This window comes from Neltuma alba, unplaced genomic scaffold (genome assembly GCF_004799145.2).
Source record: "Neltuma alba isolate B1F8T4 unplaced genomic scaffold, ASM479914v2 tig00003586_pilon, whole genome shotgun sequence".
NCBI classification, from domain to species: domain Eukaryota; kingdom Viridiplantae; phylum Streptophyta; class Magnoliopsida; order Fabales; family Fabaceae; genus Neltuma; species Neltuma alba.
This window is the reverse complement of record NW_021633342.1, coordinates 1-27,311: the sequence shown is the minus strand read 5'-3', so window position 1 is coordinate 27,311 and position 27,311 is coordinate 1. Positions and strand designations below refer to the sequence as shown.

Genomic DNA, 27,311 nt, shown 5'->3' with positions numbered 1-27,311 from the left:
CGTACACGCTGGAATGTCATTTTTGACCACCCTGACACGTTTCTTATCATCAAGCTAGAAGTCAGTCAACAACGTTTAGAAATTCAGGGAAATGTCTGGCTTTCCTCCGCTGCCCTCATCCTCCGCTGCCTGTCCGCTGATTGCAAAAGGCACCGTTTTGCTGAAGACTTTGAATAAAAAAAATAGGACGACGGGGATTTGGCAAAAGGATAAAGACAAAAACGTTCAAGTGGGGGGAAGAATAAGTATTCATCCCTATTTGTGGGACCCACCCATCTCCAAAACATGTGTTAGAAAATCAATTAAATACCTTTTCTCATTAATAAGATGAATACAGAAAAAGAGAAAACTTAGCTTTTAGGGCCAAGGTATATGGCACTTTGAAATATTTTTCCAAATAAATTTAGTATCCTAAAATATTTTATTATGCAATTGATATTTTGAAGTTTTTTTTAATGCATACAACACTCTAAATTATATTTTGGTACATCTAGCATTTTAAAGTATTTTTTTATGTGCTCCCAATGTTTAAAATTATTTTTTAGTGCATTGAGCACCCTAAATTGTTAAGTGTAAAATTAAACTAAAAAATATTTTAGAATGCTGTGTATACCTGAAAAAATAGTTTAGGATGCTACATGTACCATTAAATTATTTTAGTGTGATAGATGTACCTAAAAAAAATATTTCAAGATGGTCTATGCGTTTTAACCTCGGCTTTTATTTTAATCAGTCTTTTAGTGATGCATATTTTTATATTTCCAAAGTTATTATCATATTATGTCTTGACAGTCATTTTTAAAATTTATCGATGATCACCCGTTTATAAAACAAGCAAACATTTGGTTAATCTTTTTCAATAAAAGATAAATTATTTTAAAAGAAACTTTTGAAAACTGAAAATTTAAAATTTTAATAATAATTTTTAAAGAAATAATTATCACTGTAAAATTAATTAATCTTAAATGAATCAAATTTAATCCTCACATGTGATTTTCAGGTTTATAGAATGAAAAAGAATTTGCATTTAATTTTTTTTCCATCACCAAGAGCGTGTGCAATGTTTATGGAGATATAAAATATGCGTCACTAAAAAACTGATGTGACATTTCTTATTTATTTGTTTAATTAATAAAGAAAAAGTTATTTAATTGATTTTTTAAAAAATGTTTTACAAGTGGGTGGGTCCCACAAACTCACTTGAACGCTTTTGCCTACATCCATTTGCCAAATCCACTTCATCCTATTTTTTCATTCCAAGCCTCTTCTCATTTTGCTGAAAACGGTGTCGCATGCAAGCAGCGGACAAGCAGGGGAGGAAAGCCAGACCCGGGAAATTCAGTTATGGCCCTCTTCACAGGCTTTTTTAAAGTCAACTTTTTGCTGTAAATTATGTTTTCTTTTCATGTTTGCTGGTTCCTCGTCCACCAGTGATGCAGTTGTATATAGATTTTTATATCAAGGGAAGATGAAATGGTCGTTTATCTTTATCTTCCGTGTTATTTCTAAGATGATATAAATCAAAAATTATTTTGAATGACCAATCACAGGACGCCAGCTATCAGGTTTATGCAGTAGAAGCCGTTCCTTTGTCCCTCAAACAAGCCGAAGGGTATCAAAACTATATAAAGCTAGCGAGTGTGAGTTTTTAGTTTTACGAAGCAATATCTCTCTGCCAGTCTGCTTTGGACTTGCAGTGGAAAATGTCACTCATCTAGAGAAGTCACAGAGAATGGCAGAAAAAGCAGTGAAATATCTTCTCCAAAAGCTTGTGCCTTTATTTGAAAGCGAGCTGAAATTGTTCGGTTGGGTTGGAACAAACGATGCGGGGCATCAGAAAGATAGATTGGAACTTATCAGAGCCTTGTTAAAGGATCCAGATGAATTGGAAGACAGTGATGAGGAACTCAAGATTTGGGCCAGGCAAGTGAGAGATGTTGTTCACAAGACTGAAGACCTTTTGGATGAGTTAGAGCTTCTTCAGAGACATAACCACTCAGATGGGTTCTCTGTTTCTCTTAGCAAGATTTCTTGCTGTATCAGAAACATGAAAGCTCGGTATCGGATTTCTTCTGAATTAAAAGACATGGACTGCCGAATGAGAAATATTCTGTCAGGCCACCAGGGGTTCCTCAGTAGATATGAAGCTGCAGCACGTGCTTCAAATTCTATTTCTACAGGTACTAACTGACTGCCATGACTAGTGACACTGCATAGGATCAGCACTTGATTTTGCTTGTTACGATGCTCTTTTCCAGTAAATTGCATGCTGTTTCCTGCAGCTCACTCAGCTAAAGCTAGAATTTTCACAAAGCCAGATTGGAACCCCTTTTTTTCTTTTGAAGATTTCCTTATCTTGTTATCAGGGATGGAGGAAAGAAAGACAGAGTTAGAGATAAAACCATCCTTCAGGATTTTTGACCCCCCCCCCCCAGACCCAGACCAAGACCCACAAAAAAAAAAAAGAAAAGAAGAAGAAGCAAAAAGACAACTTAGCTCTCTTGGGGATAGTTGATGATTTGCAGATGTCTGATCAAAGAGTTGTAGATTCTGAAAGTTTTAAAAGAAAAAAGGGAAATCTATTTATTGTTACTGACACCTAAATTTGCAAGAGTATAACACTAAACTACCTTAACAAGTAGGCATGCTCATAATTGAATTGATTTCCATAACAAGTTACGTAGGGCCAGCACTAGATTCTGCTCATACTGACTCTTTTCCATATGTTCCAACTAAAATAGTGGCGAGATTTTGAGAAAACTGCATGCTGGTTCGTGTTTATGCTCATTCAAATCAAGCTAGATTTAACCCCCTTTGGCTTTTGAAGGTTATTATCAGGGGAAAAGGGAATAAAGATGGTCTCAGAGATAAAGCATCAAAACCCACCTTTGTTATTTTTCTTTCTCCCAACAATTTAAGCCTTTGAGGGTAGTTGTTTGATTTGCAGAAGTTTCATCAAACAGTTGTAGTTTATTAAAGCTGCTATACTAACAAGGAAGGCATGTTAATTCATTTGTAAGAATAGTGTACTGAACTATCTTATTGAGCAGTAAACACATGGCATGATCAACGAGGGGATGCTCTTCTCCTGGACAGCAACGATCTAGTGGGCATAGACAGACAAAAAAATCAGTTCATTGAGTGGTTGGTCAGAGGTTGTTCCAGCCGTGAAGTAATATCTGTGGCAGGAATGGGAGGACTGGGGAAGACAACGCTCGTGAAAAAAGTATATGATGATCCAGAAGTGAAAATACATTTCAAAACCTGCGCCTGGGTTACTGTTTCTCACTCTTCTTGTACTGAGGAACTTCTTAAAGACACAGTCAAAAAGCTCTTTCATGAAATAAGACGGCCAGTTCCAGAAGGCTTGGAAAGCATGAAGGGTGATCAGTTGAAGGTGATTATCAAGAAGTTGCTGAAGAGAAGGAGATACCTTGTGGTGTTTGATGATGTGTGGCACATGTATGAATGGGAAGCTGTAAAATATGCATTGCCTAACAACACTTGTGGCAGTAGAGTTATGATCACCACAAGAAAAACTGATTTGGCTTCTATCTCTAGCATAGAATCCAAAGGCAAGGTGTACAGCATGCAACGCTTATCAGAAGATGAAGCTTGGGATCTATTTTGCAGGAAAACATTTCCTGATCATTCATGCCCCTCATATTTGGTGTGCATATGCAAGAGTATCTTGAGAAAATGTGAGGGTCTTCCCCTTGCAATTGTGGCAGTCAGTGGCATTTTGGCTACAAAAGACAGGCGAGCTATAGATGAGTGGGACATGCTATGCCGTTGCCTTGGAGCTGAAATTCAAGGCAATGACAAGCTTGATAATTTGAAGAAAGTACTCGGCCTCAGTTTCAGTGATTTGCCTCACCAGTTGAAGCACTGTATCTTGTACTTGAGCATCTTTCCTGAGGCCTATCTGATTAAGCGGATGAGATTGATTCGGTTATGGATGGCAGAAGGATTCATTGAAGCCAAAGAAGGAAGAACACTTGAAGAAGTTGCAGAGGATTATCTCAAGGAGCTGTTGAACAGAAACTTGATACAAGTTGCAAAGACAACGTCAGGTGGAAGGGTAAAAACTCTCCGCATCCATGCCCTTCTGAGAGAAATTCTCATTTTGAAATCAAAAGATCAAAACTTTGCAGCCATTATCAATGAGAAAAGTGCAGCATGGCCCGAAAGGACTCGACGCCTTTCAGTGCATAGTACATTTCCAAAAGGGCAAAATCAAAGGTCTGTGTCTCAACTTCGTTCCCTTTTCATGTTTAGGGTTGCAGAGAAATTCTCCCTACATAAATTGTTTCCTGGTGGTTTCAGACTGCTTAATGTTCTAGATTTTGAAAAAGCACCTTTGAAGAAGTTTCCGGTACAAATTACTGATCTGTATCATTTGAAATATCTAAGTTTAAGGAAAACAAAGGTAAAAACTATTCCAAGCTCTATAGGGAAGTTGCAGAACCTAGAAACATTAGATGTCAAATACAATTCTGTCACAGAATTGCCGGCTGATATAACAAAGCTTCACAAACTTCGCCATCTCCTGGTGTATCATTATCATACCAAAGTCAGAAGTTATGCCCATGCCAAATGCGGTTTCAAAGCCCTCCATGGAATAGGAAATCTCCAGTCACTACAAAAGCTTTGTTTCATGGAGGTAGATCAATGCTGCATCCCCCTAATAAAGCAGCTGGAAGGACTAACTCAACTAAGGAGGCTAGGCATCATGAAGCTAAGAGAGGAAGACAGTAGGGCTTTTTGTTCATCCATTGAGAGGTTAACAAATCTACGCGCACTCTCAGTAACTTCGGAGGGTGAGAATAAGGCCATTGATCTCAGGTTCCTATGCTCACCTCATCCATTTCTTCAACGATTGTATCTGTCAGGACACTTACATGAGCTCCCAATGTGGATACCTTCACTTCACAGCCTGGTCAAGTTAATTCTCAAATGGAGCAATTTAAAACATGATCCACTGGTGTATCTACAGGATTTGCCCAATCTTGCACATCTCGAACTACTTCAGGTTTATGATGGTGACACACTATGTTTTGAGTCTGGAAAATTCAAGAAGCTTAAGGTTTTAGGTCTTGACAAGTTTGATGGACTAAGACAGGTGAATGTGGAGAAAGATGCAATGCCTTGCCTGGAAAAGCTTATAATCCAGCGTTGTGAGCTGCTAAAGAATGTGCCATCGGGCATACAACACTTGACTAAGCTGAAAACCCTTGAGTTTTTCGATATGCCTGATGAACTGATCATGACATTATATCCAGATGATAGGGGAGAAGATTACTGGAAAGTTGCACACATACCAGAAGTCTATTTTACCTACTGGAGGGATGGTGGTTGGGATGTTTATGCACTAGAGAGCTTCAAAGAGAGTTCCCCTCGTTCTGGTATTGTAATGAGAAGTCATGAACATCGCAATCTATGGAAAGTATAATTTCAGGTTGTGTCATGTAATATTGTTAAGTCTCATCAAACAAAGATGTATCTTTTAGTCCGCCTTCATCTAAGATTTAGGAAAAGACTTATGGTAAATAGTGTGAAGAAAAGTTACAGTCTAATCATAATTCTGTGTGGAGTGTAAACGACTTGTAATTTAATCTTTGAATAAATCCCATACTTTTTATTATTCTGATTCTTAATGGACTGTACAGTAAATGAAGCAGATAAGCTGGAGGAAAGCAATGCATCCATTAGTTTTTCTGTACTTTTGCTTTCTTTGCTTCTCATCAAACTGGCCTTGTGATTTTATCCTCACAAAGTTGAGTAGGATATGCCTATTTAATTTGCAAGAATAAATTTGTTTTAGATTTAGTTATTTATCAGTTGTAATAAATGATCATGCAAGACTGTAATTAACACTATTAATAGTTGTCAGGATCTAATCTATAACCTAGGAGTGACTATGTCAAGACTGGAGTATTTGCAGCCTCCGTGCCTCGATAACAAAACCACTAACAATGTCCTGCCTGGCAGATATCGCATAAATTGAATGGTTTCACTGTTCTTTAATTTTACGAGATGGTTTCATTTTTTCTTTCTCCTTGCTGACTTGTAAGGTCAACTGTGGCATTCTAATCGTTCCTAGAAACCCCAGACTGAACTAGTCCAGCGAATATATGATTAATTATATTCAAACGAAATTTCGAAGCCAGAAACATTGTCTCAATTTTTGCCAAAAGAAACCTCAAAAATGTAGTTTTCCCCTCGAGGTAGATATCAACGTGGACGACAAAATTATGAAATTTCTACAGGGCACATCTGCAGATTGCTGCTAGCTGTGATCTGCCAACCTGCTCTACTTTCTTACTGCAGGTCTTCTTTAATTAAAGTTTGCGTCCAGTTCTCCCATAACTATGATATTATTACCTCTCCCTGAAAATTTCTGACAGCTCCTCTTGAGCTTTAGCTTCTTGATCAGACTTTGATACCAGTACAGTACTTCAGAATCAGCACCAGATAGTTTGCTTCCCTGGCGAGCCTACGACTGACCAGAATGTTGAAGCCGTATTAAAGAAGCTGCTTTTGTGTTTTTTAAGAAAACAATTCATTAACAACTACCTTAGTAGAATTTGTCTCAGTAGAAGAGGAAGAAAAGGCCACAACTAACATTCTGAAATGTATCATTCATTTAAGTAACAGAAGCAAAAAGAACAAACTTTTGGTTTTGTTACTGACAAATACTTTATTAGAAATCACGACTTTGTTGAAGCGAATTCACAACTAATCTTTTGAAATGAATAATTAGATTTGTTTTGTAAATGGTTTGGAAATTCAAGTTTAATGGTTATATATACTTTTGGAAAGCCTTGAGATTGCAAATTCAAATACCACCCTTGATTACATTTCACTTCCTGACATTCAACTCCGGTGGCTTCAGAACTGATGGCCAGCAAGTGGTGACCCCGATGATGGGCTAATAATTCTAGTGGCCGACGATGATGGTCTGACATTGACGGTGGAGCTTGATGGCCGGCCGGCGGCCATGATGAACGCTTTTTATCTTGGTTTGGAGAAGTTGAGTGCATTTTATGCAAATGACCATTTAAATCTCTAGGATTGCAACGAGGTCTAAAAAATTCAAAAAAATTTTGGCTTTGAAATGTAGATATTGGTCTTCTAAGAGCCTTAAATAGATGAGATTCTCCCTGAAATAATTTAACCCATTCCCAATTCATGAAGTTGGATACTTATCATTTATTGGAAAAATTACACACAGGTCCCACAAAAGACAATTAATTCTGAAAAACTCCCTAGAAATCCTCAAATGCTTCCTAAATCCCCAAGGACCTCAGAGTAAAAAATTAAAATTGTGAAATTACCTACTTGCCCTCAATGATTGAAAAGGTTGTTATTAGCTGCTGTGTAGGGTGTGACTGTATACTGTGCATGTTGTCATTCGGTTGAGTGTGAGTTGTGATTAGCTTATGTACATGTTATGAATGGCTTAAATATAGGTTGTAACTGTATGCTGTGTATGTTATCATTCAGTGAGGGTAAGTAGGTAATTTTATAATTTTAATTTTTTGTTTTGAGGTCCTTGAGGACTTAGAAAGCATTTGGGGATTTTCATAGACTTTTTCAGAATTAATTATCTTTTACGAGGCCTGTGTGTAATTTTTTTCTCATTCATTAGAGAGAGCTTGGGTTTTAATTAACTCTATCAGCTAAGATACAATTTGTGAACGCAAGAATTAAGATGCAATGAGTTTTTCATAGCATAGCTCTCTTAAACTAAGCATTGCTTGGTCCTTGATTGGATCATAGAAAAAGACCTCTCAACATATATGTGTGTGTACATGAAAAACTCCAGCAACTTTCAGGCCATTATATATATATATATATATATATATATAAAAGTCCAGCAACCTTGTTAATTTCCGTATTCTCGGGCAAATCTTGCGTTTTTAATTCATGGTACCGATTTTAAATCTTGTCGTGTTTCAGAAGGAAAAAAATTTCACGTTTTTCTGATGACAAAAATTTGCTTAAAAATGACAATATGCATGGGAGAAGGGGGTTTTATATTAATTCGTGACTCAGTGACTTCACATTTCGAGCCTTTTAACTCTTTCTTTATGATTCAACTTGGTTTCTTGTCACTTTAGATTATTCAAGGGACTAGACTTCACAATACAAATATAAACGGTCACATTTTTAATCAGATCCTTATCATAACTTGACACCAATTCTAACTTATTATATTCCTCATTTTTAATCAGATGAGTTGCATCTTTTTATGCTTCAGCATATCTTCCCCATTCCATTTCCTCAAGAAAGAGAGGGGAAAATGTTCACACAAGTCAATGAATTATGCCGCTTGAGACCAACCTTGGGTGAAGAGAGGGTGATGAAATGTGGGTAGAGATTAAAAGTTTAAATCTTCTTGATGTAGAGAACAAAATACCCGCGCAACAAACTATTCTCTTTAATTATGTACATCGAAACTATTTTTTGGTGGGAATTCCTTACTGTCAACAAGGATATTTTAGAGAAAGTATTTTAAATTTAAAAGACAAAATGAATTGAAATCTTATATTTATAATCAAATCTAATCTCTGACTAGTTTTTATATTAATATCCAGAGATAATATATTCTACAATACTTTTTTATCCTAAATATAATAGTCAAATAAAAGACTTATGTTTACCTTAAATATCAAATTTCAATCCCTTAAAAAAAAAAAAAAGGGATCTTCACATAAGAGATTAAAAGTTTAAATTTTTTTGAGGGATCACAAAAATATATTCTACGATAATAAAGAGTAACTTTATTAGGCAATGTTATTGTCCCCAAGACCTCAAGTATATTGTATGTGTTATGAATACAAAATCAACATGGATATAATAATATCTTTAGTTATCTTCTTTATTATAAATTTATAAGCCTATATACTTATAGATAGATTATACCTTAGTCCCATTGCCTGCCTCATCGAAAATTTATCTTATTATCTCCTCACGGTTTTTTTATCTTTTTTGTTCTAGTTTTATTTTTCGTAGCATCTAATTCTATTATTTCTTGTTTTCCCAACTCTTTTTATTATTTCACATCTTCTATCATTTATTATCCCAGGTCTCTATACCAATAATATTTTAAACGCAATCCACAGTTGTAATCAACTTAGGTTTTTTCTCTAAGTTCCCTATACCAATAAGATTTATACGATTTCTAATATTAAAGAAAATGAGACATATAACGTCTACTTATATTATTATTTAAAATTGGTCAATCTTTTTTTCAATTTTTAATAGTTTGCGTGCTAAAAGAGCCTAGACAGACATATCAGTCCTCATGTAAACAAGTAAACAACAAATAGAAGAATTAGTTAGAAGCAAGTAACAAGGGAGAATTTTGTTTAAAAACATGACAACATATTTATATATAAGAACCTTAATTTTTTTTAAAAAAAATTATTCTAGAGGAAGGTGCTTAATTTGTAATGATTTAATGTCCCCGGGAATAATAATTTATGTCTTTTAAGAGTGAGACAAAAGAAATTTAATACTAAAATAAAGGAAACTTGATAGTCATATATAGAAAATTCAGCAGTTTGAAATTTCTCATATGTGACTATGAAATGTCTTTTTGTTTCTTCTACTGAATTCCCTAAACGTAATTAATAAACAAGATAAGTTATTTGTCTCATAGCCATTTTACATCATTGCACATTTTTTAAGAGAAAACCTTCGTCAATGATTCTAAAAATTTAAGATTCTTACTTGTCACTAACTTATAATATTGATCTTTAGGCATACTTTTCCACTTTAATATTATACTATTATATGAACTTTTTGGCGTTTCTTTTGCATTAGACATAATTTTTTAAGCTTTAATTAGTTCTCTGAACAAAAGCGTAAGCTTGTGGAAATGCCCTTTTTTACACTCCACACGTTTCTTGCTCATCAAGCTAAAAGCGAGTCAGCAACCCTTAAAAAAGTCAGTTATTTTAATGTTCAATAATGTCTTGTTCGGAGTAAATTATGTTTCTTTATCGTGTTTGCTGGTTCCTTGTCCACCTGTGATGCAGTGGTATATAGTTTTGTTTTTTTCCCCTCTCAAGAGAAGATGGAAAATTGTTTATCTTTTTCTACGTTACTTACATGTTATAAATCATAAATTATTCTCTGGGTAACCAACCAGAGTATGCGAAACAAAAGATGTCGTTATAATGTCACTCTTTGGAAAATTAAAACAACCAGAAGATTATCAAGATTATATATAAAGCCAACAAGTCTGAGTTTTACTAAGCAACAAGCAGTATCTTTCTGCTAGTCTGCTTTGAACTTGCAGGGGAAAATGTCACTAATCTAGAAAAGTAAGAAAGAATGGCAGAAAGAGCAGTGAATTATCTTCTTGAAAAACTTATGCCCTTCTTTGAAAGCGAATTTAAATTGTTCACAAGGGTTGGAGAAGATGTGGAGCACCAGAAAGATAGATTGGAGCTGATCAGATCCTTGTTAAGGGATCCAGATGATTTGGAAGACGGTGATGAGGAGCTCAAAATTTGGGTTAGACAAGTGAGAGATGCTGTTCACGAGACTGAAGATCTTCTGGATGAATTAGAGCTTCTTCAGATACATAATCACTCAGATGGATTCTCTGTTTCTCTTAGGAAGATTTCTTGCTGTATCAGAAACATGAAAGCTCGATATCGGATCGCCTCTGAATTGAAAGACATGGATTGCCGAATGAGAAATATTTTGTCAGAGCACCGGAGATTCATCAGTAGATATGAAGCTTCTGTTCATGCTTCAAATTCCATTTCTGCAGGTACTGGATTTAACCCCCTTTGACTTTTGAAGATTTTGTTTGTTTATCAGGGAAAAGGGGGATAAATATGGTGTTAGATAAAACATTAAAACCCATCTTTAGATTTTTTTTTTTTTTTTTTAATTCTCTCAACAAACTCAAGCCTTTGGGGTTAGCTGGTTGATTTGTAGAAGTTTCATCGATTAGTTTTAGGTTCTGAAAGCTAGTACTATGCTAAAGGGGGAGGCGTGTTTGCTGATATTAACACTTCATTTGTAAGAATAGTATGCTAAACTATCTTATTAAGCAGATAACACATGGAATGATCAAAGAGGGGATGCTCTTCTCCTGGACAATAATGATCTAGTGGGCATAGGCAGACGTAAAAATAAGTTCATCCAGTGGTTGGTTACAGGTTGTTCCAGCCGCAGAGTAATTTCTGTAACTGGAATGGGAGGACTGGGGAAGACAACCTTGGTGAAGAAAGTATATGATGACCCAGAAGTAAAAAGACATTTCAAAACCTGTGTCTGGATTACTGTTTCTCAATCTTCTAGTACTGAGGAACTTCTTAAAGACACAGTTGAACAACTTTTTTACGAAATAAGACAGCCAGTTCCAAGAGGCTTGGAAAGCATGAGCACCGTTAAGTTGAAGGGGATTATCAAGAAGTTGCTGGAGAGAAGGAGATATCTGGTGGTGTTTGATGATATGTGGCACATGTATGAATGGGAAGCTGTCAAATATGCATTGCCTAACAACAATTGCAGCAGCAGAATTATGATCACCACAAGAAAAACTGATTTAGCCTATATGTCCAGCTTTGAATCCAAAGGCAAGGTCTATAACATGCAATGTTTGCCAGAAGAGGAAGCTTGGGATCTATTTTGCAGAAAAACATTTCCTGATCATTCATGCCCCTCATATTTGGTGTGCATATGCAAGAGTATCTTGAGAAAATGTGAGGGTCTTCCCCTTGCAATTGTGGCCCTCAGTGGTATTTTGGCTACAAAAGACAGGTGCGCCATAGATGAATGGGACATGATTTGCCGCAGCATTGGAGCTGAAATTCAAGGCAATGATAAGCTTGATAATTTGAAGAAAGTACTTGGTCTCAGTTTCAGTGATTTGCCTCACCAGTTGAAGCACTGTATCTTGTACTTGAGCATCTTCCCTGAGGCCTATCTGATTAAGCGGATGAGATTGATTCGGTTATGGATAGCAGAAGGATTCATTGAAGCCAAAGAAGGAAGAACAGTCGAAGAAGTTGCAGAGGATTATCTCAAGGAGCTGTTGAACAGGAACTTGATACAAGTAGCAAAGACAACATCAGATGGAAGAGTCAAAACTCTCCGCATCCATGCCCTTCTGAGAGAAATCCTCATTTTGAAATCCAAAGATCAAAACTTTGCGGCCATTGTCAAAGAGAAAAGTGCAGCATGGCCAGAAAAGACTCGACGCCTTTCAGTGTTTAGTTCATTGCCAAAAGGACAGCATCAAAGGTCTGTTTCCCAACTTCGTTCCCTTTTCATGTTTGGAGTTGCAGAGAAATTGTCCCTTCACAAATTGTTTCCAGGTGGTTTTAGATTGCTTAATGTTTTAGATCTTGAAAAAGCACCTTTGAGGAAGTTTCCAGTACAAATAACTAACCTATATCATTTGAAGTATCTGAGTTTAAGAAAAACAGAGGTGAAAATCATTCCAAGTTGTATTGGGAAGTTGCAGAAGCTAGAAACACTGGATGTCAAATACAGTTCTGTCACAGAATTTCCTGCAGACATAACAAATCTTCACAAACTTCGCCATCTCCTGGTATATCATCATCGCTCCAAAGTAAGAAGTTATGCAAAGTTCCATTCCAAATGTGGTTTTAAGGCCTTCCATGAGATAGGAAATCTACAGTCACTACAGAAACTTTGTTTCATAGAGGTAGATCAATGCAGCAGCACTACAATAAAGCAGCTAGAAGGGCTAACTCAATTGAGGAAGCTAGGCATCTTGAAGCTAAGAGAGGAAGATGGCAGGGCTTTCTGTTCATCGATTGAGAGGTTAACTAATTTACGTGCACTCTCAGTTACCTCAGAGGGTAAGAATAAGGCCATTGATCTAAGGTTCCTATCCTCACCTCATCCATTTCTTCAGCGCTTGTATTTGTCAGGACACCTGGATGAGCTACCAAAATGGATACCTTCACTCCACAGCCTGGTCAAGCTATTTCTGAAATGGAGCAATTTAAAACATGATCCATTGGTATATCTTCAGGATTTACCCAACCTTGCACATCTTGAACTCCTTCAAGTTTGTGATGGCCACATACTGTGTTTCAAATCTGGAAAGTTCAAGAAGCTTAAGGTTTTAGGTCTTGACAAGTTTGATGAACTCAGACAAGTGAATGTGGAGGAGGGTGCAATGCCTTGCCTGGAAAAGCTTATCATCCAGCGCTGTAGACTGCTAAAGAATGTGCCATCAGGCATACAATACTTGACTAAGCTAAAAATCCTTGAGTTTTTCGATATGCCTGATGAACTGATCATGACATTATATCCAGATGGAAGAGGGGAAGATCACTGGAAAATAGCACACATACCAGAAGTCTATTTCACCTACTGGAGAGACGGTGGTTGGGATGTTTATACATTAGAGGGTTTCAAAGAGAGTTCTCCTCGATCAGGTATTGTCATGAGAAGCCATGAACATCGCAATCTATGGAAAGTGTGATTGCAGATTGCATTATATACAATTGCTAAGTCTCATATCTGTAAATCACATTGCACAGAAGCCAGATCATCAAATAAAGGTTTATGTTTTAGTTCACCTTCATCTAAGATTTAACAGAAGACTCATTGTATCTGTTATCATAATTCTGCGGAGTGTAATGGACTTGTAAATTCAATGAATAAATCCCATACTTCTTTTTTGTTCTGACTCTGGATGGACTGCACTATAAGCTGACTGGCGATGCAATGATGCATCCATTTATTTTTCTTCCCTTGAGTTTGGCGATGTGACTTGATCCTCACAAAACACAGCAAAATTTGCCTTATTAATTTGCAAGAATGAATTTATGTTTTGGATTCAGTTACTGCTAAAGTATAATAAATGATCAAAACTCTAGGTAACACAATTAATAGGTGTCAGGGGCTATACCCTATGAGTGAGGAAGTCAAGACAGAGTCTGGAGGGCCTATTTACCTTCAGATGACAAAACTATTTAAGTATTTCCTACCTTACAGACATCTAAAAATTTTGAAGAATGATTGCACTGTTCTTTACTTCCACAAGATGGTTTCGTCTTTCGTTCTTGACTTTGAAATGCCAACCGTGGCATTCTAATTTCTCTGTCGTGTTGTTTCATTATTTTTTGCTCCTTAATCTTCTACACAAGATGACAAACTAAATCGAAGATGGTCAAAAAGACTGGGTGCAACAAAATTATTATAGAAAACAACTCAGAAATTATGGTTGTCGTGTTAAGCAATTTACTTAATACTAAGGGGGTGCTTGGGAATGCTTAAAAGTGCTTCTAAGAAGCACTTTTCTGTAAAACGAGACAAACTCCTCCACATATTTATTTCGTAAACCGTAAAAGCACTTTTAAAATCATGGTTTGATTTACATCTAAACATCCTCTAAGTTGGACAGCATATTCTCCAAAGGTTCATTAAAGGATCCTTTGATTAGAAGTGGCAGCTTTTCTTTGTTTTTTTTTTGTTTTTTTTTTTTTTTTTGGTTCTGCTTTTTTCCCGGACCTTGTTTCTTTTTGTTTTCCTTGCTGTTTTGCTGTGTCGTTTCTTGCACTGTATTCCTCTGTCGCTGTTTCTGTTTTGTTTGCTTCTCTCCTTGGAGCTGTGTTTCGTCTCTGAGTAGTAGCATTCTATTGTGAAGCCAAAAAAGAAAAAGGATCCTTTATACTTATAGGAAACAGAATTCTTCTCTAGACCTATTAGCTAATTTGATTTTTATTCAGAAGAACACTCAGATTTTCTTTGATCAATTTGAATAATCTAATCAAGCCTCTATTTAAAGTACAATGATAGTTTCTGCCCCACGACCTTTCTTTAGTAAATTCCATTGTTGGGCTTGGACTCTGTTTTGCCAGCAAAGGAAAATAGGACGTTAACCACGTTACATGCTTGGATAAACAGGTGCATCTCAATTACGCAGTCATTTAAGTTACTTTTTTGTAACAGAAGAAGTCTTACCTTTTTCTTTTCACTCGTGGTTTGGACTTTGTAATTTAGAAATATGTAACGTCTTGAGTGAAATGTAGATAAAATATCAACAAATTAAGTCAAACTGAACTAGTCCACAGATCGAACTAACTTATTCTAAACCGAAACCAGAAACCATGTCGTATATGTTGCTAGAAGTCTCGTGATAAGCTCAGACAAGAATTCTTTCATTCACGTAAAGATACCACTGCGGACGACCAAATTATGAACATTGACTAGTCAAAATTTTCTATAGGGCACATTGCAGATTGCAACTACATGTTATCTGCTAATCCATCAAAAATTATAGTGCCCAGTTAGCCAAACCGCTCTGCACCGCTCTTATCGCAGGTCCATATAATATGGATACAAAATTATCAGGGGAGAAACACTACTAGAAGTCATCCCCTAAATATGTGAATACCCTTTTCTTAAAGACACGGCCCAGATCAACGATTTCGGTTTCTCTTGTATGATTTACCATGCTGTTATGTCCCTTCATTGTCCTACATTTCCAGGACAATCTGTTTGCAACATCAATTGTTAAGCTGGCCATATCTCTGGTCCTTGTTAAAACTTGCAAGACGGTGGCAGAGTATGAAGGACTGGACACTAGCCTGTTGAGCAATATTAGTATCTCCCGCATCAGAAATGTCCTGAGAACAAATTGCTCAATTGAGTCAAAGGAAACCAAACGCAGAAATTCTTGGCACCTAAATGTGAAAAATGTGAATCTAATGAAAAGAAAGCCAGGATTTTATCAATATCTTAATCTAAACTCCTCCGGAAGAGTAATAGGAAGCAATAGCATTTTATTCATTTTAAACAAATGCATGAACTTCACAGAACTATAGAAATTAATCTCAGGGAAGGTTAAGTAACATTGAAGATCTTTCCAAGAAAGTAAAAGGAAAATTATCAATGCAAAAGGAGGAGGACAAACAGTTTTCAAGTTTGTATCCGGTTTCCCATCACCTATGATATTATTACCTCTCCCTGAAAATCTCTGGCAGCTCCTCAACAGCTTTAGCTTCTTGATCAACCTGTGATGCCAGTACTTGCAAAATCAGCAACAGATAGTTTGTTCCTCTGGAGAGCCGATGACCGACAAGAATGTCAAAGCCAGCTTTTCCAGACGATGCAAGGAATGCCAGCACAAGAATAGCATTTCGGCGTAGTTTCAACACCTAAAATTACAAGAGCATAAATTTTAAGTTATATTCGGTATTTGATATGACCCAAACTCCCAGTGCCACTAGAACATGTAGAGAGGGCCATAGGCGAGGGGCAAAAAGACAGAAAATAAGGATATATTGGTCCAAAGGAAAACGAAGGTTTAGAAGTCAGAAAAAGCAGAAAACAGAGGAGAAAAATAAGGGAATCGCGATGAATGGATGGATGTCAGTGGGATATATAAAAATGAAGCGCAGGGAAGGTTTAAGGCAGAGAAGAAATTTGGAAGTGTGGTTTGGGCGTTTGGGCGGAGTACAAACCTCTTGAAAGTTTGGCAAACCCGTTTTGTTTTAGAGGATTTGTAGTATATGTGTGTGTGACTTGTATCTTCTGTTGGTTATCTGTTGTGTAGTAATCTGAAGCTGTAATCATTATCCTTCCTGTGTCAGTTCCATTTGTGTGTCTGTATATGTATCAGAGTTGTGTTTTATCTCTGAATGTAATTGTATTTTAGCTCTTAATTTTATCTTCGCGTGTCAATCGGTTGTTGATATAGGAAGGGTTCGGAAGTTTTTGGTTAAAGGTCCTATCAGTACTAAAATTCGTCTTAATGTATTTTTTTCCCCAAATGAAACAAGTGGTCGCATTTTATTAAATAATAAACAAGTATAGCAGTTAATCATCACTATAAATGACTAAACGTATGGGCTGCAACTGCAGTTCCAATCATGCAACCACATGCCAGATATCAATGTGCCCGTACATATCATAGCATAATTTCTCAATAAACCTTATTTCATTGATGCACCCACTCCCCTGAATTCTCATTTCCCACACTCTTCTCTACTAGGTAGCAATCAATGAGCTATGCTGATTGTATCCTAGAAAGAGTAATATAACAGTAAGGTGATTGGTGGCAGCAGAGCTAAAGTATTTTTAAATTTTCTCACCAGAAGCCCCTTGAGCAACCCAGAAGCAAATAAATGATTTTCTCTTTGCCCCTATTTCAGATGCACAGAGACCAAGACCCACGCTCGATACAAGCATTTTTTGGAAAAATAACAAGAAAATTTTTATAATTTGATTATTGATTTGATATATCAAAATAATTCATGGACAAAATGGGCTTCTCAGTGAACAAGCTTACCTGTAATCCACTTCCATGGGATGCAACACAATCTGCCAAACCTTGAAGAATGATATTGAATTTTGGGGAACCTGAGGTAGATGTATTGTCATCCATGGCACTAGCGCACTCTCCCTCTTTGCAACCACAACAGAAAGTAACCAGTAGTTTTGGACCTTTAACACAAAATGACTTGTTTGAAAATCATAAGATTGGGTGTATCCACACTAGGAGTTGAAGTTAATTTGCTTTTTTTTTTTTTTTAAGGGGGTGGGTGCTGAAATAGCTAAGATTTATTGAGATTTGGAAATTTATATAACATCCAAGCTAGTAGTGGGCAAATAATCACTGTGTTTTGTCTCTCTTGATTCAACAAATCAGAACAAGTAAATGACAGGTTTTCATTAAATCACTTTCATTATAATAGCTAAAGAATAGCACAAACAAAATAAAAACTAATGACCCCAAAAAAAGGACACTAGCATCAACCTATGTAGCTTTCCATAATAACAAAGGTGCAAACTTACAATTTAAAAGTAGGTACAAAAGTCTCAGGGCATGCTGTTTCACACGTAACCCAACATCCCTTTTAAGCAACTGTGAAATGGTGTCAAATGCCATTTTCTGTCCGAACCTGTATGGCCACAAATTTCAGGTCCCATTGACATTTTTCATACAATTTCATCAAAACTTTCAGATGATAGTACAACCTCAAAAGCTTACCGCTCCCTATCAATGTAAGCATTACTTCTTAGAAGTATCACATTCATGATGGATACAGCTTCCACTCTCACACTTTCCTCCGTCATCTTCATAGCAATATGATGCATTACTTCAAAAAGATAAACCCAATCTATTTGAGGCTGCAAGGAACTCCGATGGTTCAAACACCTTCTTTTGCTCAGCATTCCTACATCAAACAATTCTGGCTGGAGCTGATCGCACCCTGCATGAGATGTCTCATTGGTGTGCATATAAGAGTTTTTTTCATCTTTCGCAAGTTCAGGTCCACAAGAATCAACAATATTGTTCTCCAAGCAAACTCCCTCAACAAGCACATTGTCCCTGAGTAAAGTGCACTGGAAAGATCAAATCAAAAGTTCATAAGAACAGGAATTAAACAAAAACGAAGGGAAAAATGAGTGACTAAACAAGACATAAAGCCCATGCACTAGCTTATAACCAACCCTAGACTCCCTTTCCCTAGTTTCCTTTTCTTTTTTAGGGGAAGAAGACAAAAAGAATAAGACACTAGCTTACAGAAAAGAAATTTGTGTTGATTACGTAAATGTCAAATCAAAGGAAAATGAATTGTTAATCAGTTGGGTTCAGCAGTGTTTTTGGCAAGCAGCATGACTAAATCTAAAAAGATCTTAACAAATTAACATCTCACTAGATTAAGGGTGCTTTTTGTCCAAAATTTGAGATGAGCTGCACCATTTATAGCTTATGTATAGTGCATGTTCATATAAATTTTATATTTTACAGAGAATACATAGATATGTAGATTCCCCCTCAAAACTTTTAAATCATCGTCTTTAAGTTTCTGTAAACACCAAGTAAAATAAATTATAATTATCATGATACAGATAAAGAAAAAAGTGATTAATTGAAACTGTAACCTTATGATGATATGCAAAAGCAATGCAATTTTAATAAAAGCAACAGAACAAATAACCCAAAATGAGGCATACCTTCTTACGGAGTAATTTTCCAATTCCAGTAGGAGTTTCAGATAAGTATGCAGTATGCATAGAGAGCTATGGACAACAACAACCTGTGGTGAAAGCAATAAATTTGTCAAAGTCTATACATTGAGGAGAAAATAAGAGGAAAAGAACACCTATTAAAAATACAAAAACAGTTAACTTAAGAAACCAACGTGGTAATGTAATCAAGCATAACCAAAGGACTTGTCAATTCTGAGCTTGTGAACAAGAGGAAATTTTAACATTTATTCACAATCCAGTCTAGAAATACTTACATTTTTAACACTACAAAGGTCAAGTAATGGTTCAAACAAAGTTTCCAACACAGCTGTCCCTTCAGTTATCTGCAATACAAATCAACAATTGGATTAGAACCAACAACCATACTTGTTGCGATAAACATGTTTAATGTGAGCGAATCCATGACATGTATAAATAACTCGGTGGTTGAGCTCTTAAACGCCCAAGCATCTTGAAACCAAATCAATGATCTGGAATAAAAATGATATTCTAAGCATTGGGAAACCGAAAACCGTCTACAATTTCAAGCCATTGATTATGCACTAGTTTTCGTGCCCAAAAAAAGCGCAGTCAAACCTAATGAACAGCACCTACTGTTAAGGGAAGCTTTGGACACTATAAGACCACCATTTGTGATAGTGACTTAGTTGAAACATGAATTTAAATATTCATGTAAAAGGCATTAAAAAAGGTAAGGCATAAAACCAATGCCAAAGTCTAGTATCAACTTCAGACCAGCCCAATCCGTAGAAAATCCCATACGCCAGCACTAATCTCCATCTAAATTCTCATATTGGCATTTCTCAATAGCATGTGACATTCACATTTATAGGGGTTCAATTGAAATTTATCTGCAATTATAAATGTGTAGAACATAGTGCTTTCTATGTATGTATGAGTTAAATTCAGTGATGATGAACTCATTGAATTAATTACCGATCACAAAAATCCCCTCTTTCATTCTAAACTATCACAATGCCAAGAACCCAAATTCAAAACTCACAATTTGGAGATCAAACCATTAAAGAAATACTGATGAACAGCAAGTTCTAGACTCACATCATTTTTCAAACAAACTACTTCTGCAGTATAAAAAACCTCCATTTGAAAAAATGCATGACCATGTGAGATAAAGTATAAACTGCTGCTTTAGAAAAATGCACAAACACAAAGTTGACCAGCTACCTTTGTCAACATATGGTAGAGTTGTGACACTTTTATTGCTTCTGGAGTATGAAAACAGTCCTTCATATACTGCAATGCTACTCCAGAAGAACTTATATCTGTAAGAAATTTGGTTGTTATTTTAGAGGGTAGATTTATGGGCATCAACCCAAAAAGAATATGAAAATCTCGTTGACAGCCCACAAGCAATTTGGATGTCACGTTGCTTCCTAGCTTTTGTTCACCCGATGAGCCCCAAATTGCCAGCAACTTCTCAGAAAGTTCAAGACAAGCCGGCACATCATCATTCAGAATATTTTGAGCTTCCTTCTGAGTGTCTATGTCTGTCTGAACTCCTGTAGCTTTATAATTAGACCCAGCTACCACCAAAAAAACAAAATATAAATAAATAAATCATGACAAGGCCATGTCAGAAACTAACAAAAAACGTCATCTGAAAGGGAAGGAGGGACTCTTCTCATGCCTTACCAGCCTGCACTTTTGAAGGTTGTCTATTGTGAATTTTTTGAGAGATGCCATGACGATCTGAAGCAAGATTTCTCCATTCCCTGCCATCATGATCATTAGAATTTGTACAGATGCTACAAGAAAACATATTAACACAAATATTAATAATTACAGGTCATTCTTGACAGGTCACTCATCTTTTCAAGGACTAAATTCAGTCTGAACTAATAAATAAGTCAACTCATGCATTCATTTTAAAATCTAAAGTGGTCTCTTATTTTAAAGAGCATTCATTAAAATACAACTTTTGGTGGCTATCTATAATAAGTTCCACACGCTTTCACGTTAGATCATCAATATATGACACAAACCTACAAATGAATATCCCCCAGTCGTCAGAGGAAAACTAGAAAGTATGTCATAACTCATTATTTTAAGCTTCAACTAAAAGATTACTGACTGACAAGCTGGCTATTCCTTTCCAACAGTTTCCTATTCAGTAACCAGAACTGCAGGATAGGAACATTAGTAGATAAAGATTAGAAAGGAAACCATATGTTTGACTCACATGTTTATACTCTTTGACTGGTTCGCATATTCATTTTCTTCTTCATTCTTTGAAGCCACAAACTTGAGCTGCTCATCTTTCTTTTCTCTTTGTTTCTTTAATTCAAGACACTCCTTTTCCTGAAGGTGTATAGTTATTTACGGAATCCAAACATCTTACTGAGTTAGAGATCCTTAAACCATCTGTAAAAGTACAGTGGGAAAAAAGAAAAGAATGTTGCATCAGCAAATAAAAACAGTGAATTTATATTGATACGCCAACATACCAGGAGAGCAAGCTGCTTCGATGCTTGTCCAAGCTCCCTCTGATTTTACCATCAACCAATTAGCACAAATGATTCAGTGTAAGAAAAGCTTGAGTGAATTTTAACAAATCGAAGTGATTGACCTAATCTAAAGGTGTATGTAGTATGGAATGGTTCCTTTTCCTTCCTTTGTCATAGGCAAATTGCCAAAAATAAAACTAAGACATAAAAAATGATCAGAAATAGAAGCTCTTTCCAAGCCAACTATTCAGGCAATGTTCATTCAAATGTTTTCTGGTGGAGACTGCGGTCTGAAAAAGAAGATGACTTAGACTTACAGAGAGCCATGAAACATATTTAACTGGCTTTCTCAGGCTTCCTAAGGCTAATGGTTAATACAAACAGTAACGAGGGACCGCGTGCAAGAACCGCCACCATGAGACCCACCAATAAGTAGAATTCAACAACATATACAATCAACAACTCATTATCATCCATGCACAAGTTCCCTGATTGTGCACGCGATACAACAATTCGTTCAAAGCCAATACATCAGTTTGTTTGTTACCCAAGGACAAAGCAAGCCTCACCTTTAACCGCTCGATTTCATCATCTTTGTCTTTATCGGGTCGTCGTGCAATCGGAGCAACCGCAAGAGAAGGGCATTTTGCAGGGCGACTCGGAGAGTGTTGAAAAGAATCAAAATCCGTGCTCCTTTGAGAGAGCTCTCGTGGGGGCGAGTAACTAACATCATTATAGGAGGAAGAAGCCGCGAAAGAATGCGGCGGTTGTTGGAGGTGGTGGCGGCGTGATTGAGGCGGTTGTGAAGGGGCGTGCGAAGTGAATGAAGAGGTCGGAGGAGGCGGAGGAGGAGGATTATGGGAATGAGGAGGATTGGAACTTGGTTTTGCAATAGAAGAGAGAGCAAGTTCTTCCACCTGGATTAATTGGTCCAAGAAAGCGTCTTCCCAATCTTCGAATACGTCTTCACTCTCATCCATCATCTTCGTCTTTGCTCGATTTTTCGAAGTTCACTTCGCGGCCTCGGAGCAGTGAGGGCATATGGTGAAGTTTCGGCCCTTCCTAGTTTGCACTGTCCCTGTCTTTCGAATTCTTTTCTTAAAAAAGTCTATTTTAATTGTATTCTTTTATGGGCCTGCGACTTCTAAATTACACCCTCTTCGCCCTTAAGTTACACATTTTTTGTGAAGGCATCGTATGTTGTCGTGACCTTCTAATAAGTTCTCAGGAATCAATGGGACTGCCATTTCTCACTGTGTTCTAAAGCTGAACTTTTTTAAATTCACAACTCTGAATTAAGACCTATTTGGATTGAAATAGCTTATAAATATACAAAAAGAGTTATCTCAACTTACATAAAACGTGTTTATAATCGTGATTCCAAATAAAACGTTAATAGATACAAGATACAAGTCATTATTGTCTGCTTATAACCTAGTAGGAAATTTGTCATTATTTTAGGATTTTTCTCACATATCTATTAAAGTCGTGTCTTTAGCTTCTTTTCTTAGCTTCTTTAGCAATTCTATTTGCACTTTAATTTAGTGTACTATGTAAAACTCTTAACTTCTTAATATTATTTGGTCTTATTCCCAAAAAAGTTGCAACATTTTTATTATATATTTTTCATCCTAAATTTGTTTTTATCTTAAATATAATACCTCAACTTATATTATCTTTTAAGTTTATACTCCTCCGATTCTAAATATAATACCTCAACTTGTATTATCTTTTAAGTTTATACTCTTCCGATTCTAAATATAATACTCATTTTATAATATGATTTACACTATAAAATGAATTTTATGTTTAGGACTAGAAAAAAAAAATTTAATTCTCTCTATTTATTAAACATATTAAGCAAATTTTAATTTTTAATGCAAATAATTAAAGATATATTATAAGTAAAATCAACCTACATTTTTATTAATAGCTGGATTATTTTTTTAATTTTTATAAATTAGTTATCTAACTTTTAGATCTAAAACCATTATATTAAATTAAAATTAAAATCTAGTCAAATCATCCGGTGACGTTGTAAACTGTAATATACTGGTTCAAGTAAAACGGGTAGTGTGGATTTGCACCAGTTTGCACATTTTTTATGAGAAATCAAATCATATAACACCTCTGTTTGTTAATATCAAGGTTAAATAATTAACGAGTGGATATTAAAAAAAATTAAATTAGTTTTTATAATAAATTAGTATTTTTTTTTTTTTAAATTCTTACTAAACATATTGAAACGACATTTTAATGAAAAGCCCCATGAGAATTATTTAGAGATAAAAATAGATAATATGAGAAACTATTATATTTAAGATCAAATTAATTCTACAATTAGTCTTATATTAAGGTGGTATTATTAAACTATGAAAAATAATTTTACAGAGCTGGGCAACTGGCGATTAGGACTTTGATGTCTTCCTACAAGATTGTGTTGGTAAATCCAGAACCAAGGGGAATTACGAAAACATCAGAAACAACATGCTATGATGCAACGGCGAAAATCAACGCATTTATGATAACAAGTCGTTGTATTCGCAGGATATCCATCTTGACAAGGATGTCCAGTGATAAGTGTTAGGAAAATCAATGCATTTTTTATAATGAGCACTAAATCTGTGAATATTTTTTAAAAAAATAGATGAATTAGTTATTTGAAATAAATTTGTATTAATTTTTCTTAAATACATTATTTAATCATGTACATTAAAACTATTCTCTATGAAAACCTCCTTCATATGGGTAATAACTTGAAATACTTTGGAAGAAATTATAAAATTAAAAGATAAAGTGAATTGAAACCGTTTACTACTTCTTGTCCTTAATATAAGAGTTAGATAGGAATTGTGTTTGGTCAAAATATAATATTTCAATACACTTTGTCTTATGCTTTTCTCAAAATATCTATATTGATTGTAGAAGATTTCTACTAAGAGATAATTTTAATCAATGTATATGATTGAATATGATAGTTTAAAAAGATCAACACATATTTATGACAAGTAACTAACTTAAATAATTTTCTTAATATCATCATATTAATTATCTAGTTATTATATTAAGAATTGAGAATAGCATCTAAAATTAAAATGGAAATAATAGTTGTATCCATAAACCATTCGTCTTGATAGGGGACTGACATGTCCTGTGATACAAAACGGAGTCTATTTTGGAGTTCTTGTTAAAATCTTTTGAAGTTGAAAGATCAAGATCCAACAAGCAGGATACGAAGAATAAACGAAGTTTTCTCCCTCGGATAGCACGGGCATGAGAGCCGTCCCCCCCCCCCCCTTTTTTTTTTTGGACTGCGAGGAATTGCATGATTCTCACAGATAGCATTCCTTATCATCACTTGACATGACTCAGTACTACAAAATGAATTGGGTTAATATAATTTTTGTGCTCTAAATTTTTCATCTTGTTTTGGTTTCTTAAATTTCTTTTTATTTATAATATTAATTCTTATAATTTAATAAAAATTTAGACTATTTTCTCCTTGAGAGACCAAAACTTATGGTTTGAAATTTAAAAATCAAAACCAAAATAAGGGACAAACTTGAGAGACCAAAAATTATACTCCTCCGGTCCTAATTATAAGACCCAATTGACTTATTTGAGGAGATTAAGGAAGGAAGTTAAGTTGGTTATTTATAATAAATAAGTGTTGTGATTCTAAAATATCCTTGCTAATTAAGTACTCCTCCGGTCCTTATTATAAGACCCAATTTGACTTTTTATTTGGTCCTAATTATAAGACCCAATCCATTTTCTCTTTTATATTTATGCATTTTTTTCCAAGATAATCTTTCTAATAATGATAGTTTTAGCCAATATACTTAATTAGCAAGGATATTTTTAGGAATAACAACACTTATTTATTATAAATAACCAACTTAACTTACTTCCTTAATCTCCTCAAATAAGTCAATTGGGTCTTATAATTAGGACCGGAGGAGTATATTGGCTAAAACTATCATTATTAGAAGGATTATCTTGGAAAAAAATACATAAATATAATAGAAAAAATGGATTGGGTCTTATAATTAGGACCAAATAAAAAGTCAAATTGGGTCTTATAATAAGGACCGGAGGAGTATTAAGCAAATATATTTGATTTTATGAAAACAACTATAAGGAGTCAAAATGATAGAAACCAATAGAGATGAGAGAAATGTGGTAATCCTATAAGTAATCCAGTTAGTAATGGAGACTCCAAAACCAAGTTTGAGAGCAAGTGATGAGCCAACCCAACAAGCACGCCAAATAATTACTCTTATAGTCCTAAATGCAAAACATATTTTGTAAAATTGTAATATAATTTGTACTACAAATGGGTCTTACAATCAGAACTAGAAAGTGTATATATATCCATTAATATTAATATAGACTATAGCTTCATCTCTTCTCTTTATTCTACATTCGGTTCTTAATAATAGCTAGTTTGACTTTTAACTTAGTCCTAAATATAAGACCTCAATCCACTTTGTCTCCAATATTTATCTATCTTGGCTTCAAGTAATTCCTATATTAGTCGCATGCGTTAGGAAGTTAGTATCAACAGGTAATTCAAACATTCATGATTAATAAGAATATTTTAGGAAAATAACATTGGTTTACTATAAAACTAACTTAACTAACTTTTTTAATCTTCTCAAATTAGTCAACTAAGTCTTATTAGGGACAGAGGTAGTATTATATTTTCAATAATATCAACGTAGATTGTTGCCAAAGTATAATTATGACTAAGGTGATAGCTTCATGTATCATATACAGATCATATTTTATTATGGGATCTATGTGTTACATTGAGTGATTAAAAATAACTTAAATTAATTTGTTATTTTAATTTTAGCCGATTTATACTTTTGTTATGTAATCTGAAATTGATGATTAAGCACTTATAGTTTTGAAGTTTTTGCTAATGCCTTGACTTTAAGATGCTGTCGACTATTGAAAAGAATGAGATTTTGATTCCCTATAATATTTACTATAGTATTTTGTAATTTGTAATTATATCCAGCGTTTTTATGTTATTCGTAATTATTTTGAAGCAACAGCATAAGGATCGATTTTTTTCTTGTCTAAAAATAACTTGTTTCATTTTCACAGAGCCTTAGGCATCTGCATTGATGGCATTAAGGGCATTACATCTTGTTCTTCATCGTGCAATAAAAGAGATATAAAAAGAAAAAATTATTATGAGATTTAAAAATAAGAATATACTTACAAAATGTCTCAATAATAAATAAGCTGTATGAAACTTCTTGTCGTTTTTTTATCCTATAACTTATCATTCACTGGTCATGAGACTTCTTATTTATTTTTTAGTATCATACAGTAATTTTTCCTATATAAAAAGCATATATATTAAATATATTCGTTAATAATTATAGTTGTATGAAATAATTTTACCTTTTTAAAAAAATTCCTAAAATAAGTTAGATGGGTGATAAGATCTTCCCAGACAATGAGTGATGGATCATAATGAGCAACCTGGGCAGGAAGGCGAACGTTTGGTGGAATTGATTACAAAGACCTAAAATCTTGTGAACCAAATTTAAAGGGATGGGTCCAAAAGTAGTAGAGAGAAATGAGAATAAATAATAAGTGCAGTGGCAGTGATTAGCTGTATTAATTCATGCTTTTATTAAAAAAAAAAATCATGCTTAACACAATAGGTGGCCATATATTCTCATTGCCCTTTTCAAGACAGACAGCCTATATTTAATTATGAGAGCGACTGGCATTAATTTATATATATGGGGGAAGTTAATTTTTTTTATTGTACAGTTTGGGCATAATTAATTTGGAAGTGCTTATAATTTTATTCAA

General features: G+C 35.0%; 4 protein-coding genes across 4 annotated transcripts; 2 read left to right on the top strand and 2 right to left on the bottom strand.

The window, feature by feature from the left end:
* The first annotated feature begins 1,732 nt into the window (after positions 1 to 1,732).
* On the top strand, positions 1,733 to 5,654 carry LOC114741947 (disease resistance protein RPM1-like). Its single transcript, XM_028930193.1, has 2 exons — positions 1,733 to 2,180; positions 3,051 to 5,654. The coding sequence occupies exons 1-2, from the start codon at positions 1,733 to 1,735 to the stop codon at positions 5,450 to 5,452; spliced, it is 2,850 nt and encodes a 949-aa protein (XP_028786026.1). The 3' UTR covers positions 5,453 to 5,654.
* A 4,538-nt stretch (positions 5,655 to 10,192) lies between these two features.
* LOC114741950 (disease resistance protein RPM1) lies at positions 10,193 to 13,695 on the top strand. Its single transcript, XM_028930195.1, has 2 exons — positions 10,193 to 10,789; positions 11,079 to 13,695. Exons 1-2 carry the CDS (start codon positions 10,345 to 10,347, stop codon positions 13,484 to 13,486), a joined length of 2,853 nt encoding a protein of 950 aa, XP_028786028.1. The 5' UTR covers positions 10,193 to 10,344; the 3' UTR covers positions 13,487 to 13,695.
* A 1,451-nt stretch (positions 13,696 to 15,146) lies between these two features.
* LOC114741951 (uncharacterized) lies at positions 15,147 to 18,103 on the bottom strand. The gene is made up of 5 exons (XM_028930196.1): positions 18,002 to 18,103; positions 17,806 to 17,912; positions 17,300 to 17,454; positions 15,970 to 16,166; positions 15,147 to 15,635 (listed from the first exon to the last, which is right to left on the bottom strand). Exons 1-5 carry the CDS (start codon positions 18,091 to 18,093, stop codon positions 15,374 to 15,376), a joined length of 813 nt encoding a protein of 270 aa, XP_028786029.1. The 5' UTR covers positions 18,094 to 18,103; the 3' UTR covers positions 15,147 to 15,373.
* Positions 18,104 to 18,188: 85 nt separating this feature from the next.
* LOC114741949 (uncharacterized) lies at positions 18,189 to 22,493 on the bottom strand. The gene is made up of 8 exons (XM_028930194.1): positions 22,043 to 22,493; positions 21,474 to 21,512; positions 21,209 to 21,327; positions 20,662 to 20,774; positions 20,194 to 20,552; positions 19,263 to 19,331; positions 18,973 to 19,055; positions 18,189 to 18,357 (listed from the first exon to the last, which is right to left on the bottom strand). The coding sequence occupies exons 1-8, from the start codon at positions 22,454 to 22,456 to the stop codon at positions 18,189 to 18,191; spliced, it is 1,365 nt and encodes a 454-aa protein (XP_028786027.1). The 5' UTR covers positions 22,457 to 22,493.
* Between the last annotated feature and the right edge of the window lie 4,818 nt (positions 22,494 to 27,311).